The following is a 21,016-nucleotide window of genomic DNA, read 5'->3' as shown; positions in this document are numbered from 1 at the left end:
CAGAGACAGGCAAAAACCTACCTCCAAGTGGAGCCTCTCAAAGCCAGATCCTCCCCGCACCAGTTTCCACCCTCATTGGGGTCTCATCAGTGAGTAGGTAGACCTAGTTAATATCAAGTTTGTAGCGAACAGAACTTACACCCCTTCTATGAGTATTGCCGAGAGGTGTCCTAATAAATTATTAAATATATGAAGAGCCAAAGGCTTCAATTCGGCGACATATGACATGTTTAAGTTAAGGGATATTACATCCCATATCGTTTCTTAGCCGAATAAGAAACTCAAAGAGTTTCATGCCGAATATAGTAGAAACTATATAAAGTTCGGCGATTCCAAGTGTAAGCAAATACCTGGGTACTGCAGCAACTGACCCTAAAAAGTTCACATTATGGGTAAATATCAAGAATAGTGATCGGAGCTTGCTCCACCTTAGACATGAGTTGCCTCAGCTTGCACTACCTTTAGGGTTATTTGCTGCAGTATCCAGGTATTTGCTTTCGCTTGGAATCGCCGAACTTTATATAGTTTCCACTATATTCGGCATGAAACTCTTTGAGTTTCTTATTCGGCTAAGAAACGATATGGGATGTAATATCCCTTAACTTAAACAAAAATTCTTTAATAGTATTACGGGCTTGGTTGACATGATCATCTACATCGTTTTTACACGGGAACGTATGAGAAAGATTTAGATGAACAATACATCCCAAGTATCTGAAATGATCGTCTTCCTTCACTTTACCGACTAGGAGGTCTAAGTTTCTGCCTTCACCAACCACCAAATATTTCGCATTTGTAAAATTAACTTTAAGACTTTCCATCAGTGGCGCCCGGTAAAAATTTTAAGTGGGGGTGCTGCATATACAAAAAAAAAAAAAAAAAAAAAAAATTCCCCTAATCAGTAACGAATTTATTAATAAATAAATTTACATATTAAAAATTGATTTATTAAAAATATTTCATCCTTACCCCGAACAAACACCAACAAACACCAACAAACACCAATAATCAAAGTTTCGAATCAATAGCAATGACAAGCGCAAACGAATATCGGCGTTATATTGCAGTGCATTTGTTTTGTGTAACGATAATTGAAAAATATAATTCTTTTCATATTTCCAACAGTGACACTCGTCAAAATTCAGCCTTGTATCTATAATAAATAAATAATTATATGTTATTTTAGCAAAATAAAATAAGATTTACAAAAAATAGTTCCCCACGCACACACACCAATAATAAACGTTTCATATGCTGACAAAGGTTGGTCGATTGGTAGAGTCTCTGCTACTAATGGCTCAATTAAGTAGGTTTGAGCACAGTTAGTAGTTGGAAGGGACCCAATCGTTCGATGCTGTTGGCACACTCTCCCTCGATGAGTCTTTGGACTCCCTGGAAGTGTCAAATAATAATAATAACAATAATAATAATAACAATAATAATATCTCACAGAAATAACGCGCGCAAGCATACTAAGATACACTGCCGTTTGGGTACTGTGGGAATGATGTGACGTGCAATGGCAAGCGCAAACGAATATCGGCGTTAGATCGCAGTGCATCTGTTTCGTAATCTAAAGCATTAATCGAACTTTCCAATTATTAAGTATTCAATCAATGTCGAAACATAAGCTGTAACCTTTAACATGTTGTATTGCATTTATATAATGTTGTAAGCATTGTTATTATTTATAAACACAAACAGAATTTAAATTTTTCATTTTTTTCCCTGGGGGGATGCTGCAGCGTCGCAGTGCTTATGTACGAGCTGCCACTGCCTTCCATATTGTAAGCATGGCAGCACTTCATCAAAGTAGATTTATGCCATACAAAATGTATGTAACCATCTTGGATAATTTTGCGACTAGTACCTACATTTCTTCTGGTAACTTCTTTCAACATCTCTCTAGTTTCTCAATTAATCTTTATGTTTCATGTTCCAAATCTCAAGGTCCATGTTTCAAGCCAATTTTATTGCCTATATTTCTGTCCTGTTCTTAAGGTAGCTCAGTGGAAGTGGTGCTTGAGTCCTTTGTGCTTGGCCGCTCGAAGTTAGACCTAGGTGCAAGTCTAGTCGCCGACTGGAGGAACTTTTTCTAACTCTATCTTCGACTGGTTCCAGATTAGTCAATCTCTGGCACGGGCAAGTGGTTTTTCCTCTCAGAAATTCGGGTTTTTCGTCCCGTAAACTCAAGAAAAGCGACCGTAGTACCCACATTATTTCAGACAATAACATATCCTGTTAGGATTAGGCATCAAGAGATGGCAGCACTTGTTTTCTGGTCTCTTCATCAGTAGACGCCTATAATTAGTGATAGACATGGGGCAGCTATCTCTGATTGGCTACTGGCAGAGATTGAAATGCCCCACTCAGTCTCCAAAAGCTAGATAGGGTATAAAGGTCTCGCCTACTCCCTATTAGGGAATAAAAGGAGTTAGCTAACGGAGTTGGCCACGATTAAAGAAGAGGTGCTCAGAGCCTTGTGGAGAAAAATGTATTGGATGAAATTCAACCAAACGTGGTGTAATTACACTCTGGAACATGGAGTTTTGATTTAAATGAAAAAAAAGTATAAAAGTCTGCCACCAGAGGAAAACTAACGCTAGAATCGCTTGATATTTGCATAATCTCACTTTTTCTACTGACAAGTTGGTGCATATAAGAAAGACCGAAAGGTATTCGCGTTTTTCTAATAAAACTGAAGTGCTATGTATGTATCTCATCTTACCGAAACGTGCGTTGCAAGTCAAGCTTGATTATCTAGAATGTGGTAACGTTAATACTGGGAGTCAGGAATTCGGTTGTTTGAAGCACAGGAGAAAAGGTCCAATCACAATAGCGAAGATGCTTTGACTTTACCATATACATGTAGGATGGATTCCCACCTCACATTGGATTACCGGTACAGCAAATGTTACAAAAACACTTCGCAGAAAAGAGAGTGATTAGTCGTGCATTTCCCACAGCATGGACACCTAGTTCACCTGATCTCAACTCCCTGTGGCATTTGGTTGTAGGACCATCTGCAACGTGAGGTGTATGAAGGGCGTGTTTCTGATTTAGCAACCTTGAAAGACAGAATAATTCAGCATATGAGGGAAATCAATGCTGATCTGTTGCATTTCTCTGTAGATTAGCAGAATATAATTCTTAGAACATCTGAAAGGACATATTGAACCACATCTGTAAGTTATACGAACACGAAAATTGATTTGTTGTGTTTTAGCCATTACTGTTTAATTAATCCCAAACCACACGCTTGAAGCGCCAAATTCTCCGCGGTGTCAGAATTTTGTACTATTTTTATTCCTTTGTAAATAAAACCCCATATTCCAGAGTGTACTTACACCAAGTTTATTTGTATTTCATTCAATACATTTTTCGCTACAGAGCTCTTACAACCTCCTCTTTAATTATGGCGCCAACCTGTACATTAATAGCATCGCGATCAAAAATAGATAAGTCAGTCAACAGAGACCAGACAGAAAAGTTAAAAGAAAGCAGTATCTCAAAGTAAGTGGAAGTGGAAGAGATAACAAACCCAGATGGACATTGCCCACTTGAACCATCATGCTGGAACCACTCGGAGAATCCTTCTTTAGATAGTAGGGTTCTCCGAGAGTCTTGTTGATATTGTGATGTAATTCAACCACTGTACAGCAGTAGTAGAGATTCTTTTACGAAACATGGTTATGCATTGCCAATAGTGAATTTTGAAAATAACAATTATGTGTTGAAGTAAACATTGGAATATCTCTTTTTAAGAATTAAACATTGTAATATGTTTATTTCTGTCATCACATGTGGCCTATACTGCTATACAAGAAAACGAATACACTCTTGGAATCTACAGTACATCAGCATACTGTCACTATTACTTAAAAGAAGACATTATCATAAGATGCTATATAAAAGATCTATCTAATCGTGGGCATTGTTAGAAATACTGAATCATCCATATCAACAGTAGACTATATGACCAGGAAATGAAAATGTGATACAGCTTCAAAAAAAAAAGTACAGGAAGATTTAGGAAGCCAGAGTGCGAACTATAAACTACCTAACGGGATGAAATAGTGCATCCAAGAGAGGTGTGGAAATTACGTACTGTAGGATAACAAATAATTGGCTGTACAATCTGTTTCTATGGAAAGGCAGCTGTCATAAACCAAACATCTTGTCTGGCAGGAACATCCGGCAGATGGAACTCTTAGCAGGCAGTATGATGTGGAAACCATCTAGTTCAGAGACCTTACAGGAAGTCAGGGTAGAAAAAGTTAAACAGCTACAAAATCGCATTTTCTACTATAGAAGCAGTATATAAGCCTAATATCAGCTATGGTAATCAACAGCGCAAACTATAGTGGTAGAGGACGAGTACAATGAACATTATACTCTTCTCAGAAGTCGGAAGGTCGCTATAAAGCGAAACGAACTTAAGTTCTTAGACATTTGCCATCCCTGTTGTTCTTCCAATCGGACAGGCTAGTGGGCGTGACAGATGCCTGAAGAACTTATGCTGAAGTATATCTATCATCCGACGTTTGGTTCTAGTGCTTAGAAGGATGAACCAGATAAGTATATAACTCTTCTGGATAATGCTTCCTACACCGAGGCAGATTTATGCAAGAACTACGTGTCACTTTTCCGACAGTAATGCAAAAAAAAATCAGCTGACGCCTTTTTATTCCCGTATATACGGGAGTAGGCGAGGCCATTTAGCCCTATCTAACTTTTGGAGACTGAGTGGGCAGTTCAATCTCCACTGGTACCCAATCAGAGACAGATGGCCCAAGGCTATCACTAATTAAGCGGTACGCAGTGAAGAGAGACGGCTCAAATGTGCCGCCATCTCGTGGTCTCTAACCCTAACACAATATATTTAATGTCTGAAATAATGTGGGTTCTACGGTCGATTTTCTTGAGTTTACAGGACGAAAAACCCGAGTTTCCGGGAGGAAAAACCTGCTTGCCCGTGCCAGAGATCGACTAACTCGGGAACCGGTCGAAAAAAGGCTTAGAAAAATTTCCTCTAGTCGCCGACTAGACTCGAAACCAAGACTTCCTTCGTGCGGCCTAGCGCGGTGGTGTGCAAACGCCACATCCACTGAGCTACACAGGCTATGACAGTAATGCAATATATCATATTTCAGTTTCGATGGTAACATGACTTGAGATAACTAATATGAAACTTGACTGGCTTGCATGGGTTCCCAATAAAACACATCTGGGAAGAAATGGACTGTCAGATGCGCACAAGACCGGCGCATCCAAAAAAAAAAAAAACAGTATTGGAACTGGCTGTCATGATGAATAAAGAATGTTCGAACTACCTGGCTCACAATATCACAAACTGGTGGAATGAATAGCTATAAGGTTGAAAAGTGTTATTAGGACAAAACGGTTCACACGCTATTCAGATATATGTTCAGTTAGGCGAGAGAGAGTCTCACTGAATTACGGTGCTTCTGAATTACTTGCTACTTGCTGAGTTATCTATACTCCAAACCAACATATTTAACAGTGTATAAAATTTCACTTCTGGTGTACGTTGATCTTGGTGTTAATTATTTTTAAAATTATTCTTAAATTAATATAAAAGATTAATATAAAATAATAAAGTAAATTCGAATACTCAGTACTTTCCGTGAAGAAAGTTTCATAATAAATTTTCTCAAATTTATCCTCTCGATCAATTAGGCTTGGTCGTATCCTTGAAAGATGAGATCATCTGTAGAACGTAAACTGTAATTAATTTCATAATTGCTTGGTGACTTTTGGTTTTCTGGTTTGGTTGCTAGTCTTGTGCGCCCACCTTGGTTATCATATTGGTGCTCCAAGAGGAGAAAAATAATTTCCTTAATCGAATTTTTTTAAGACCCTGTGTAGCTCACTCGAAGTGGCGTTTTTGCACTCCACGGCGCTTAACCCCAAAGGAAGCCCTGGGTTCAAATCTAGTCGCCGACTAGAGAAACATTTTCTAATCCTTTCTTCGACTGGTTTCGAGTTAGTCGATCTATGGCACGGGCAAACGGGTTTTTTTCCAGAAAATCGGGTTTTTCATCCCGTAAACTTAAGAAAATCGACCGTAGAATGCACACTATCTCAGACAATAAATATATAGTGTTTTGATTACGGACCATGAGATTGAGGCACCTATCAGCCTCTTCTCTTCACCGGATGTCGGATGCTGGAAGTTCAATCTCCGGGTGGAGACTGATCTTCCCTCTGTCTCCAAGAAGGTAGAGATAGCTAAAATGACTTCGCCTATTCTCTGTGAGGGAATCAAAGGCGTTAGCGTTCTTAATCTTAAAAGTTATCAAGGTTCCCAACATACCACACGGGATTTGAATCCAGCTATTTCTAGCCATAATGGAAATGTTCTGACGTCCTAGCGACTGTATTTATACAGACACTATATTCCATGCGTCTCTGTAGTTTTAATTAATAGGGGAGTGTAATGAGAATAAGCAGAAACTTGTACTTTCTGCTCTTTCCATATATACAGAACCGATTAATCAAAGAATGAAATAAATTTTATAATATAATAAATAATGTGATATGAATTCATTCAATTTACTTTTTTCGTTTTTGTAGTTCCTCTTCGAAGTTTGTTACAGAATATATGATGGCATCGTCGACACCCAACATTCGTACCAATGGGAGGCCCAGTGTAGGAACTGTAGTAGTTATATGACATCCCCAGCTCTTTGCAAGTTGAATAGCAAGTGCTCCATAACCGCTACTTCCTGCATGAATCAATACACTGTGGAAAAAGAAAAATAAATTTATGGGTACTGAACTTGTAACAAACGTTTACATCATATATAAGATCCAAAGCATTTTAAAAGATATTTTGGTAAAGCACCTAAAACCAATAATTGGAGTACACAGATTTTGGTATGGAGGAAAGAAGAAAGAGCTGTAAATGCTTTCAGGATGATAAAAATATAGCACATAATTAATTTACTGTTATAGATCTTTATGGTATGTACAAGAGGACCACAAAAGACAGTATACAGTTCAACTGTATAGACTGTTGAAGGGGATCAAGAATTTGGAAATATCAGTTGCACGCCATTAACTAATGCTATAGGCGTTAAATAACATTTAAAAACATTAAATAACATTTTTAATCAGATTTTTTTTATTGGAAATATCTTAAATAGTAGAATTCTTTGCTGCCCCAAAGTTATACTTTTGTTTTTGTTTTGATGTGTGTAACCCTGAAAGAGCCATCAGTTCTCTTTTAGGTGGTAAAACCAGTCTGTGTAATTTATTTATTTAGGTAACAACTAATAACTTCCTGCATTCTATAAGTTTTGCCTTTCTTAAACACAAGAAATGTATAACTATTAAAAATATCAAGAGAGATCCCAATTAAAACAAAAACTTGGAAAATAATATTTGTATTTAAATAACGTGTAGTTTATTTTTAATATCATGTTTTCATACCGCTTTGCTTGAGAATTCTCTGGATCTAATTTTCCATGTCTCACTAGCGCTTCCCATGTTACCATAGCAGTATACGGTATGCTAGCTGCTAAATCAAAAGAGAGATTTACGGGTTTCTTAGCAACTTGGAGTTCTTTCACAACCACAAACTCTGCCATCACTCCTTGATGCCAGAAGGGAACGAAGAGCCACACCTAAATTTAAAACACTGAATTTTAATTTAGTTTGTTCAAAATTGATTGCTGTGAAAACATAATTAAATTTAGTGATTTTGAAGAACCTCGACAAACACATTTTATAATGCAATAACACTTAAAATTAAGTCCATTTTATATTAATTGATTTTAACACTAAACTCACTGATCATACAATTACTCTCAAATATGTAGACGTCAGTAATGAATGGATGCTAAATGAAGCTATATTTTCCGACTGTTGATTCTTAATATAAAACTAAAAATTTTTTGATCGGCGACTAGATGAAAAGCACCTCCTCTATTCTCAAAAAAGAATAAGGAGAGCTCCTTTAACCTAAACGTTTTAACAGATTGAGGGACAGCTGTCCTCCACCTTTAAGTGATCACCGACAGAAAGCTAGAATCTCTTAATGAGTCAAGACCTTAAGAGGAACGATTATGATATAAAAATGTCACCATCTCTTAGCCAAACTAATATTATGCAGACAGTGTAAATTCAAGTTGATTTTCTGAGCTGTAGAATTTAAACCCAAGATTCCGGGAGAGGAAAACTGTTTACTGTACCAATGATGACTAAGTTGGGATCAGCGAAGAAAAGGCCTAGAAAAAGTTTCTCTAGTCGGCTAATAGAATCGAACCTATCTTTGGGCGGCCTAGAACTATGGAAGCAAATCGTTTACATAGGCCTAAACGGGCATCTTCCGTCAACATAAGGCCGTTATGCGAAAATGCTGTTTTGCAGAATATATGGTCTATATTTTTATTATTAATGTTTTCGACAGAACAAACGTATTTTGAAATCTTGCAAACGTTGTTTCGAGAAGTATGTAATGTAAAAACATGAGGTGATCATTAAAGTCTGAAATTTCTCTAGATTCGTAAATCCAAAGAATTCTGATAAACATGTACTCTTTGTGTAAAAACGTTGGCTAGTATATCTTTCAGACCAGAATGCATTTTGATTATTAGAATACATGCATCTTTAGAAATATTAGAATACACAAATACAAAAAATTTGACTGTGTGATTAGAGCAAAAAAAGGATCTCATGAGATATAACTATTTCACTTGGCTTATGCTTTCCCAGCTGCAATGCGTAAAATACCTGAAGTTACTGATTTATGCCAATGATTAATTCATGAATGATACAAACCTACCTAGTAGGCCACTAATGAGGTAATAAAAAAAGAAAGAAAAAGAAAGCAACTCGTCTAAAGCCTTTTTATTTCCCAAAGAGAATAGGGGAAGTTCTTGTAGCATTAAAATTTGCCCACACAAGACACCGATATATTATAGGTTTTTATATACTGTGCTAGCAAAAAATATATAAATAAGTTGGTTACCTGTGTATCTCAGTGGAGCGGCGTTTGCACTCCACGGCCGCATGAAGAAATACTTAAGTTAGAATTAGAATTAGAAACTTAAGTCGATATATATATATATTTATTTATTTATTTAAATCAATAGATATAGGGGAAAAAAAAACCTTAGCCCACCCACGATACAAATACTATCTTGTTCTTTGGTGCATCAATCCGAAAATTGGTAAATATAGCAGCACATCACAACATCCTGTCTTGTGACTTCCTTTTTATCTCTTCATAATTTCTTGGAGGTGTCAAATAATAATAGTAAAAATAATTTGTAGATTCGATTTCGATTTTAGTCGCCACTAGAGAAAATTTTTTTACATCCGCGGTTTTTTTTTTAATGTGGCTTCCGCCCACGACAAGTTTATTTGTAAATATATAGTATTTGTTATTTATATATATATATTGTATATAAACAACAACAATATATATATATATATATATATATATATATATATATATATATATATATATATATATATATATATATATATATATATATATATATATATATATATATATATATATATATATATATATATATATATATATATATATATATATATAACAAATACTATATATTTACAAATAAACTTGTGGGAGGGAGCCACATTAAAAAAAAAAAAAAAAAACGTGGACGTAAAAAAAGTTTCTCTAGTGGCGACTAAAATCGAAATCGAACTTTCTCTTTTTCTCTTTCTCTCTGTGTGTCTTGTGGGGAGGGGGTGATATTATTATTATTATTATTATTATTATTATTTGACACCTCCAGGGAATCCGAGGACTCATCGAGGGAGGGCATCTGCTCTACAACTCCGTCTCCACCATTCAATCACCAACTGATCGCAACTACACCAACGCCATCTACTGCCGACCACAACTGATATTTCCACAGACAATCACAAACATCCATACCCACGGTGGGATTCGAATCTGCAGCCTTTTGGCTGGCTGGAGAGCGGACACGCTATCCACTCGGCCAACCAGGCCGGCAACACATACAACACACAAGGAGTAAGCTTTCACAAATTGACAGCTAGCCATATACTCTTCATACACAATTATCCTTTTCTCTTTCTGCGAACACCTGGAATAGTTTAGATAGATTTTCTTATGAGAAATCATAACACACTGGCAGAGTAAGCAAAGAAAGAAGGAAGAGAGAATCAAACCTAATCAAAGAAAAAAACATCCACAGTGACAGATTGCCACTCAATGAAATAACTATTAACAAGTCCTCAAGAACATTGTATGGTACAGTAACAGAAACTTATGTAACTTATCTAACCAGCACTTTGTGGTGCTGTTAGATAAGTTGGATTTTATAAATTGCAAAGATTTCAAAATAGCCAATTATAAAGACAAGATTAACAATTTGTTTGCAAGAAATTATGAGAGTATAAATGAAAGGAGATAGATTTCAAACGGTTTCCTAAAATAACAGAATTTGGTGATGAAGCAAACTCTTCGTCAGTGGTGAAGCACTGTCTCCAGATATTTGAGATCATAGGAACAGCAGTCAAGGTAACCATTAGAATCGCTATATTTAGTTATTCTAAATCTTTTACCTCTCTTCCTAGGACCTATTTTAGCTTATTTGGAAGGTAAAAAAATGAATTACAATATATGAAAAACGATCACTAATTACGCATTTCAGAGTGAAACGAGGGACATCAGGAAGGGGAGGAGAAGGCTTGGAATAGTAATAACATCATGACGCCTGCCTAGTTGCCCGAATGATAGCATATACCCCCCCCCCTTTCTAAAACTAATAGACTAACTAAATCAAATCCCACAGTGGGAAAGTATGATTGTCAGTAGTTATCTTTAGAAAATGAATTTCATCACTGGAGTGAGACACCGCTATCATCATGCTTATTGGAGGCCTGAAGTGGCATGAAAAGGTTCTAAGTTTGGTCTCTAGATCACTGCTTCCGGATCACACACATAGTACTAATGTATTATAGGTTTACAACTTCAAGTGGAGGGATGCCCATTTCAAAAAAAAAAAGATTCCACTACTTTATTATTACAGATATAATTTAGTATTACGGATACAGATTTAGTATTACTAAAATAATACAACTTCAGATTGACTAAAGAAATGAGCCGTGAAGTTCAAGAAAAGATCCGATAAATTCTCATTTCACAATCAAAAAATTGAATTCTCTGGTTCATTTGAAAATTTTGGACACTATGGAAACTACACAATTTCCTGAAATTTTTAATAATAATCAAAATTTTAAAAAAATCAGCTAACGCCTTTTTTTTCCTTATAGAGAGTAGGCGAGACCTTTTAACCCTATCTAGCTTTTGGAAACTGAGTGGACAGTTCAATCTCCACTGGTAGCCAATCAGAGATAACTGGCCCAAGACCATCACTGATTATAAGCAGCAACCTACTTGAATTTCTGAACGAGAACACCCATAAGCTCTCCATTAAAAAAAAAAGAAAGGAAAGAGAGAAACACTGGAGTGAAGGTGCGACTGACAACTCTCGCCATCCTGTGATCGCTAACCCTAAGACAATATTTTTAATATCTGACATTGTGGGTTCTACAGTCAATTTCCTTGAGTTTATAAGGCGGAAAACCCGAGTTTCTGGAAGAAGAAACCTGCTTGTTAGTGATCGATTAACTCTAGAACCGGTCGAAGAAATGCTGCATAGAATAAGTTCCTCTAGGCGACTAGAATAGAACCTAGGTCATTCTTCAGGCAGTCTAGTTCTGAGGAGTGCAAACTTCCACTAAGCCACATAGGCCCTTTTTAACAATAATACTTGGTATTGAAGATTTAATAATGAATGTGGTATATGTTTTTCAAGATTCACGAATATTCTCTAAAAGAAAAAGAGAAAACGAACTGCTGTTCTAGTCAGCTAAGTACTTAGTATCTTCGTCTTTCATTCAACAAGCTGTCGAGAAAAATTTGGTTCTACTAGAAAGTTTTATTTTATTACATTTATTTCATCACTATGCGTCAACAGTTCACTGTGTCAAGGCCTTTAAAACAAACATTACTTTAAACTGAATATGCAAGAATATTTTGAAAATAACAATAATTTCAAGATTTCAAACACTTACTTCATCGCCTATTTTTACAGAAGTCACTTTATCACCTACACCCAAAACCATTCCAGCACAATCACGGCCTAGTACAACAGGAAATTCTCCTAAATTATTCTGTTTTCAAAATAAAAACAGAAAGAACAGTATGACAATTCATTTAAATTTCATGTGTATATATATATATATATATATATATAAAATTTATATATATATAATTATATATAATTTATATATATATAAATTATTCACCTGAAGATGTCGGAATACCGATGAAACTAGTCGTGATTTATTAAAGGTTTTTGTTATAATTTCTCGGGTTCTAGTCAGTTAAATTTTAATCATATAAATGTATACATCCCGAGTCAATCCTAATTTCAACAATATATATATATATATATATATATATATATATATATATATATATATATATATATATATATATATATATATATATATATATATATATATATATATATATATATATATATATATATATATATATATATATATATGTGGCGATTAGTTTTTACTCGGTTGTTATACATTTCAAAAAATAGATTTAATGACTCCAAGACCGAGATAACATATAAAGATTTTAATGATAAATACTACTAGTTTCGGCATATAGCAGCCTTCTTCAGGTATTTATAAAGGAAAGGAATACTAATAAACATTGAATTATTTAAATAAACAAACTGGAAATTACAGGTACAAATTGCCTCACATAATCGATACATAAAAACGTTGTATTTTTCAAGTTGTTCCAACTGGCGTGCCATTGTTTGTTGCAATTGTGCGTGCAAGTTCACGTGAACGCCAATATTGAATAACTGCAGCATGGCTATCTGGGATGTTATAACTTAAATTATTATTTAAGTGGACCGGGTTCAGTAGGATTTCCCTTGATTCTACGATTTTTCTTTCAAACTCATCTTCACAGCGAAAAATATTTTCTGATCTATTCCAGCATACAGAGTGGCTTTGTTGGTCATCACTAACAAATCTATTGAACAACGCATAGAAGAGCATAAGAGAGACATCTCATACAAAAGATCTCATGCAACTGCGTTATCCAGTCATGTTCTTTTTTCAAATAATCCTAATGATGACCAACAAAGCCACTCTGTATGCTGGAATAGATCAGAAAATATTTTTCGCTGTGAAGATGAGTTTGAAAGAAAAATCGTAGAATCAAGGGAAATCCTACTGAACCCGGTCCACTTAAATAATAATTTAAGTTATAACATCCCAGATAGCCATGCTGCAGTTATTCAATATTGGCGTTCACGTGAACTTGCACGCACAATTGCAACAAACAATGGCACGCCAGTTGGAACAACTTGAAAAATACAACGTTTTTATGTATCGATTATGTGAGGCAATTTGTACCTGTAATTTCCAGTTTGTTTATTTAAATAATTCAATGTTTATTAGTATTCCTTTCCTTTATAAATACCTGAAGAAGGCTGCTATATGCCGAAACTAGTAGTATTTATCATTAAAATCTTTATATGTTATCTCGGTCTTGGAGTCATTAAATCTATTTTTTGAAATATATATATATATATAAATATTAAGATTAGTGATCAGAGCTTATTCTACTTTAACCATGAGTTGCCTTGGTCTTGCACTACGTGCAGGGTCAGTTTGCTTACTTGGGAAATGGAGTAAAACCAGATTTAAAATAGCTTGTATATATATATATATATATATATATATATATATATATATATATATATATATATATTTTATACACATTACATATCTATAGATGTTTTATGTATATTTTTACTTGGCTAAATCTTAGGCCATAGGGAAAAGAAAAAAGAAAAAATACAGTAATAATAATAACAGAATCTGTATTATCACAATCAGTTTCTGTTCAGTAAGAGGTGATAGAAACCTCAGGTGATTTGGAATGAAACATATAGGTTTATAAGGAAATTAAATGTAAAATATCACAAAGTTCTATTATCATGGCAAGAACGATGCATTAATACTATTTGAAATCTTTTATTACTGCGATTTCGTTGTTGCAAGTTTTATTTTTATTTATTTTTAATATGATTTCCACCTGCTCGTGAAAGGGGTATAAGTCTATCGCGAATTTAGTACTATGATGATGATGATGAACAGCCTATTTTTCTACCCACTGCGGGATGAAGGCTTCTCCCATTGAGGGAAGTTTTCGGGTCTACTACTCCCATAGTGACCCAACCCATATTCAGAGAGTGCATCTATACTTGAGTGAATGAACGTATGAAAGTGGAAGACAATCACAAACATCCATGCCTACGCTGGACAGCGTATATGCTAACCACTCGGCCAAACAGGCCGGTTATTATTTAGTACTATAGTTCGATTATTATTAGATGATCCGGTTCTTTATTTTTTCTTAACACCAAATGTGATACTTTTCAAACTCTTCCAGTGCTAATTTACGTACCATGAGACAGTATTTTGTGATACTCATATATATATATATTTTTTTTTTTCAACTTTTTATATTTATATTTATTTTATTTTATTTATATTTTTTAAGATGTAATGCAAAGGGTGATAGCTTTCTTCTATTTCAAAGTTTATTCGGACAATAAAATTTTTATTTTGTTAGTGTTTATATGTAAGCAGTATGTGACTTGTACATTGGTTTTGTTGGTATATCTAAGAACTATTATTATTGTCATTATTATTACGTGACACCTCCAAGGAGTCCAAGTATTCATTGTGGGAGGGCACACTACTCTCTTGCTTAATCCTTCAACTACATGACACCGCTATCATCAACCACCGACCACCACCAATGTATACATTGTTTGTAAATTGCGTCTGTTCTCATGGCCGATTTGCTGGATGAAAATCCCGAGTTTCAGGGGAAAAAAAAAAACACTGCTACCTCCTGTGGTGCACCCAGGGGGGGGGCTGTCCCCAAAAATAAAAAGGAAAAAAAAAACACTAGAAAAATTTCCAAAAATCTTTTCCTAATTAACATTCATTTTTGCGGACCGAGCGCGAGCCAGGCCAGAGGAGATCATGCATATCATGTATTAGCGATCACTGCAGATGCTCAGTCATAGGTCGTATGCAGTGTGTATTCTCAAATCGCCTACTCAACTCGTCCCCCCCCCCCCCAAGATTAAATCCTGAGTGCGTCACTGGCTACCTCCGTATGAGATCAACTTGCAATTGAAAAATCCCGTATAATCTCTTCACGACGAGAAACGAACTCGAATCTTTTCCACTCTAAAGGCGCAATGGACCGTCGTTCTTCCAATTTTTATTTTTATATTTCTATTATTTATTTCTATTTCAATTATTTCTAAATCTGTGGTCATTTTTAATTAACAAAAATATACAGTAAAAACACAGTAGTAACAGTCGATTAGTAGTAAAGATCGCTTACTTTACTGATCATTACTACTAATCGACTGTTACTACTGTGTTTTTACTGTATATTTTTGTTAATTAAAAATGACCACAGATTTAGAAATAATAGAAATATTATTTGGAAATAACAAAAAATATACCGATTATTATATGTTCTAGAATTAGACAATCTAAACACAAATTTAATATGTTGTTAGGAAACAACCGGCAAGCAGAGAACACTGAATTACTTATTAACGACTGAATGAAAATGAGTAAGCTTTTCACGCAATTCATTAAAAACTAAATCCAACACTATGAATGCAGTGTTCAGTTTTTATCAGGATAAAGTCGCAATCGTATTGTGCTATTTCTTTATTATTAATACGATATGACTAAAGCATGGTTAACATACTGTTATAATTTTGCATCCTCTGCTCGTTACTTGTACTAAACATCGAATATAAAGCATTTTCCTCAAAAATCAAGTCATCATCATCATCATCATCATCATCATCTCTCTCTCTCTCTCTCTCTCTCTCTCTCTTTCTCTCTCTCTCTCTGTGTGTGTGTGTGTGGGGGGGGTCTTTTCTCTCTTCTATGAATACTTACATTTCTAAACCTGTTGAGATGGCAGCGCATGACTCTACCATATCCTTGTGCTATCCTAAGATCGAGGATATCCACTCGTGCTGCTGCTACTTCAACCAACACTTCATCATCTTCCTGGATTTTTGGAAGAGGAAGATTATCCATGATTTTGATTTTCTGAAAAAAAAAAGTAATATATATGCATGTATTAACATTTATCCAGCTACTAACGTTTATTTATATTGTAATTTCATACTCTCCTAGCTTTTTATTATTATTATTGTTTTCTTCAAGTCTCTCATTTCTTTTTCTCTTTCAAACTTTTGTATGTCTGCTCTCTCTCTCTCTCTCTCTCTCTCTCTCCTTTTCATATTCTTCAAGAAGACTTTAACACAGTTCTGAAAAATACTGTCTGACACCTTCCACTGTCTTTTCTGTCTTTAATATCTGTCCATTTTCGTATTTTAGTTTATTATTCATTTCTCGCCCCACCCTCTTGTGATACTCTTCCATAATACATTCATATGCAAATTATTTCCGCTGTTTCTTGTATCATTTTATCTTCTTCAATTTTTTAACAGGTTTTCCAGACTGTTCATTTTTTCGTCATTAGAGCTCCCTTTCATAATTTCCGTACAGTTGGACCAAAATGGAAGCAGAGTTCAACAAACTTCGATCATTTATTTTTTAATTGTTTCAACTACTTCATCTGAAATTATATGCGACATCTTATAAAAATTCGCATGTAAAAAAAGAAGTGAGCCAAGTCCTTTGAACTCAGAAATTTGGTAACAAAGTTACTACTTGGTTGGCATTGTTGTTTTAATTTTAAAAATATAAGTTCTCCTCTGAAATTATATGCGACATCTTATAAAAATTCGTATGTAAAAAAAGAAGTGAGCCAAGTCCTTTGAACTCAGAAATTTGGTAACAAAGTTACTACTTGGTTGGCATTGTTGTTTTAATTTTAAAAATATAAGTTCTCCTCTGAAATTCGAGAGGTATAAGAGCAGCAACAAAAAGAATCCCCCCCCCTTTTTTAAAATATTTGACTCACTTTTTTTTTTCTTTACTTAAAATGTTTCATTTTACAATGAAGTCGTCATTTCATTAAGAATAGTAAAACGTAGTATTTGAGGTATATGTCTATTACAATGCACATACTTTACCTTCAGAAACATAGACAACATTTACCTCAATACCACCATAAGAGGCAATGGCTACTCCTCTAATTGTTTCATTCTCCTCCACCAGTTTTATTTTCTTCCACAGAAGTAGAGCTTTGATACTTAATGCTCCCACCACAACAGCACCTGCACAAAAGTAGACGACCTTTGGAGAAAGCTGAGCTGCAAAAAATATTAAGAAGATAATTATAAATAAAAAAATAAAATTATAAAAAAAAAAAATATATATATATATATATATATATATATATATATATATATATATATACTGTGTCTATTATTAGTATATATTATTTTCAGATAACCTCAGTAACCAACATTCCAATATCAGAGTTATTCTTCAAGTAAAATTAAATGGTTCGTTTCACTTTCTTGGTTTTAAAAGTAACCAAACTGGAAAACGAATCTCCCCCCCCCCCCCATCTTCTGATAACGACGAGGTTAAAGGTTTAATTTCAGTTTCCTCTATTAGCTTTATTTCAATATTTTATGAAAAAAAAAACAAAAAAACCTCTAACATCTTTTCATCCACAAAGAGAATAGGCGAAAATCTTTTAAACTTAACTTTTTGAAATTCGGTGAGTAAGTGATCTTCGTCTTTCATCATCAGAGCAGTTGGATTCATTTCTGTTGCAACTTGCGTGGTAGAGAAATGTAATTCCATAATCGTCATTATTATTAATTTGTCTGTATGTGTTGTAGTGTGCTCTACTGTCAAAATTTCTGAATTGTGGGATTAAAAAGTCGAATTTCTTCCCAGAGGCTGGAGAATAGGGGGAGGGGGATTGCTGATCTGAGACAAAGACAAACTCTGGAACTTGGTGAAGAAAAAAACAAAACCTTAAATATAAAATTTTGGTTTTAAAATTTCCTGATAAATTTTCATGTTTTAAAAAAAATTCTAACAATTATGTATAACAATAACCACAAAATAGTGTGGTTATTGTTAGCGAAATCAGACGTTAATAATTAGATTAGGCTTGCAATCAGCGGTATTCCTAATTTTGCTTTTAAATAACCTTTAAGATTATAAAATTATGTTAAATCATTGTGTTTCTAATCTGAAACATTTACATTTTTTACGAACATCTTAATGTCTAAGTGCATCCCCCCACCCTTTAGCCTATAAGTGTGGTATCATTTAAGGACAACCTTTAATCTGGATATATGTTATATTCCTGGATGTAAAAGCAAAATATATTACAATAAATATAATTCTTTACTCACATATTCTTAAAAGCAGTTTAATTAACTTTTAAATAAATTTTATACATTAAAACAACAACAACAACAACAACAACAACAAAAAACAGGCTTACCATTGTTAGTGAAGAATAAGTGCCTTAGTCTTTCAGCTTCCAAAATCAACATTGCTCTTAATTAAATATTATTTTATTATTCGTAATGTTTTAAAACATTGATGTTTTTCCTGATTTGAAATTTAGTAAAGTAAATAAATATTCATCTCTCACAAATATTTACCTAAAGCCAATGGAAGATATATATCCCTCTTTGCAAGTGTTGCTTAGCCTAAAAATACAGCAGGAAGTTTAAATATAGATGAAAGACGTGCTTGTTCAGATGAATGATTATAATTAGATTAAAGCCGCGTTCCCTTCTGTATTTTTCTTTTTAACTTCCAGAACTATGAATGCACAAAGTTAAACAGTATACAGAAAACAAAATTTCCGTTATTATTTTATTTTAAATATATGGACTGATCGATTGTTTAATACTAAAGAAAACTACTTCAATAAACACGGAAAGAAAAACAAGCTTGATCCTTGCGCTAGAGAGAGAGAGAGAGAGAGAGAGAGAGAGAGAGAGAGAGAGAGAGAGAGAGACGAGACTCTCTCTCTCTCTCATTCTACAAAGTTTAGCAGTTGAAGACAAAAATAACATTATAAGACAATATACCGTAACTGTTTTGGATTGCCGTTGTCCCTTGCAGTTAATCAAAACAAAAAATACTTTCTTTCAGAGTTGCAAACGTAACAGTAGTACCTTTTTGATTTTTATCTAATATTATTCAATAAGTAGGAAATTCTCATGGTGTGAATTATTCTTCGATGATGATGATGTGTAAGTGCTGTACAATATACAAATACAATATGCCCAAGGCAGGTTTTTTTTTTTTTTTTTTTTTCGTAAGGAAAGGCTGGTTTTTCATCACCAAAAGAGATGAACCAATCATCTTACTTCCATTTTTTTTTTTTAACTTTCGTATATTTTTTTAAACCTTACATTGCAATATGCATATACCTTATTATGGATATATAAAAGTGATGTAGAACATCACTTTTATATATATCCATAATAATAAGGTATAAGGTATAACACAGTACCGCTAAAATAAGCAGTATTTCTCAAACTCCCCACTCCAAAAAAAAAAAAAAAAAAAAAAATCCCAAACTTTCCAAAAAATAAAAAATAAAAATTCCCAAAGTTTAAAAGAATGTACCGGATTACCGCTTTCAAAAAATTTAATAACATCGGACACTCCTCTGAGGCAAATGCAATTTGGGTTATGTTATAAAAATATTTCATTCAAACACGAATAATTATAAGTTATTCATGTTTATATTTCACATCATTAACATTCTACGGTATAATGTCCAGCTATCCTCTTTAATAGTTTATTACCTCTTCCGGTTAATATTTCATGCAAACAAGAATCTTTATCATCTGCGTTATAATAAATTACAAACGTGTGAATCGTTTATTTTTTAAATTATTAAGTAGACTTTTAGTTGTAAAAATTTTTGGTAAAATGTACATATGGAGCGCAATTGGAGCTTGATCCTCAGTCAACCAGGAGCTACATTATCGGAGGTTAGTCGATATATTCGTATACAAAAAATAAATAATACATAAATAAATAAAAATAATAAAATAAAACTTCCTTTAAACTTTATAGTTATCTAAAAATTAATTATAAAACATACCTCCATTTATCCGTGACAATATGGCGATAACAACATAAAAGTAATCAAATGAAAACAGCATGTGGTTCGTATCCACTAAACCCCTGTTCTTCAACCTCTGGTCCGCGGACCAGTGCCGATCTCCGGAAATTTCCTGGTGGTCCGCCAAGAATGGTATGATAAATTCTGTGTGTAATAGTAGGCCCTTCCGCGATGAGTCTCTTGACTCCAAGGAGGTCTGATAACTTTTTGATAATTTTTTTTTCAATAATATACACTTTATTATCTCTCAAATAAATTATATATAATTACATGCATATACCCTGTACAATTTATATAACAATACTACATCTTACTACTTGTGGTTCAGTACAAACTTTAAATAATATCCTTATAATTTGCATAACATGGGTATAAAATAATCATTCCTGTATTGCTATTATTAATAATAATTACAGTGATGATTTATCATATATAATTCACAGTTACATTAGTTAATTAATTAACTAATAATTAACTCATGTAACTTATTAATTAATTGAATATAATATATTAACTAATAATAAAAATGAGTTAATTAATTGACTAATAATACATGTTGCAGTTAATATTTATTTTTCGTCAAAATTTGAGAAAGTGTGATTATACACAGTATTTACATTTACAATTAAAATATTATCTTTTCTTCTTGAGTATTCTGCAATTGAGCAAGTTCTTTTAGTAGCAGAAACTTTCTTTCCACTCTCTTCTGTTCTGAGCCTTCTCTTTCAAGGTTGTGTACACGCCTCCATTCAGCATGTCATCTAGCACTGTTTTCCTTATTCTTCCTCTGGGTCTTCTACCATCCATTTTTCCTTC

The 21,016-nt window shown here is 33.9% G+C and overlaps 1 protein-coding gene across 2 annotated transcripts; it reads right to left on the bottom strand.

Annotated features, from left to right (window-relative positions):
• Nucleotides 1-1,037: 1,037 nt before the first annotated feature.
• On the bottom strand, nucleotides 1,038-20,292 carry LOC150107406 (NAD(P)H oxidoreductase RTN4IP1, mitochondrial-like). 2 transcript variants are annotated; one of them, XM_090391273.1, is made up of 7 exons: nucleotides 20,180-20,292; nucleotides 17,242-17,396; nucleotides 16,069-16,224; nucleotides 12,106-12,204; nucleotides 7,456-7,649; nucleotides 6,581-6,766; nucleotides 1,038-1,153 (listed from the first exon to the last, which is right to left on the bottom strand). In XM_090391273.1, the coding sequence occupies exons 1-7, from the start codon at nucleotides 20,238-20,240 to the stop codon at nucleotides 1,135-1,137; spliced, it is 870 nt and encodes a 289-aa protein (XP_090247399.1). In that variant the 5' UTR covers nucleotides 20,241-20,292; the 3' UTR covers nucleotides 1,038-1,134. The 2 variants fall into 2 exon arrangements, with proteins under 2 accessions (XP_090247399.1, XP_090247400.1); XM_090391274.1 differs by lacking the exon at nucleotides 20,180-20,292 and adding an exon at nucleotides 18,554-18,704.
• Between the last annotated feature and the right edge of the window lie 724 nt (nucleotides 20,293-21,016).

This window comes from Typopeltis vanoorti, chromosome 4, assembly GCF_054136105.1.
Source record: "Typopeltis vanoorti isolate ZY-2024b chromosome 4, IOZ_Tvanoo_1.0, whole genome shotgun sequence".
NCBI lineage: Eukaryota > Metazoa > Arthropoda > Arachnida > Uropygi > Thelyphonidae > Typopeltis > Typopeltis vanoorti.
The sequence above is the reverse complement of the archived record's forward strand: the minus strand, read 5'-3'. Positions and strand labels throughout refer to the sequence as shown.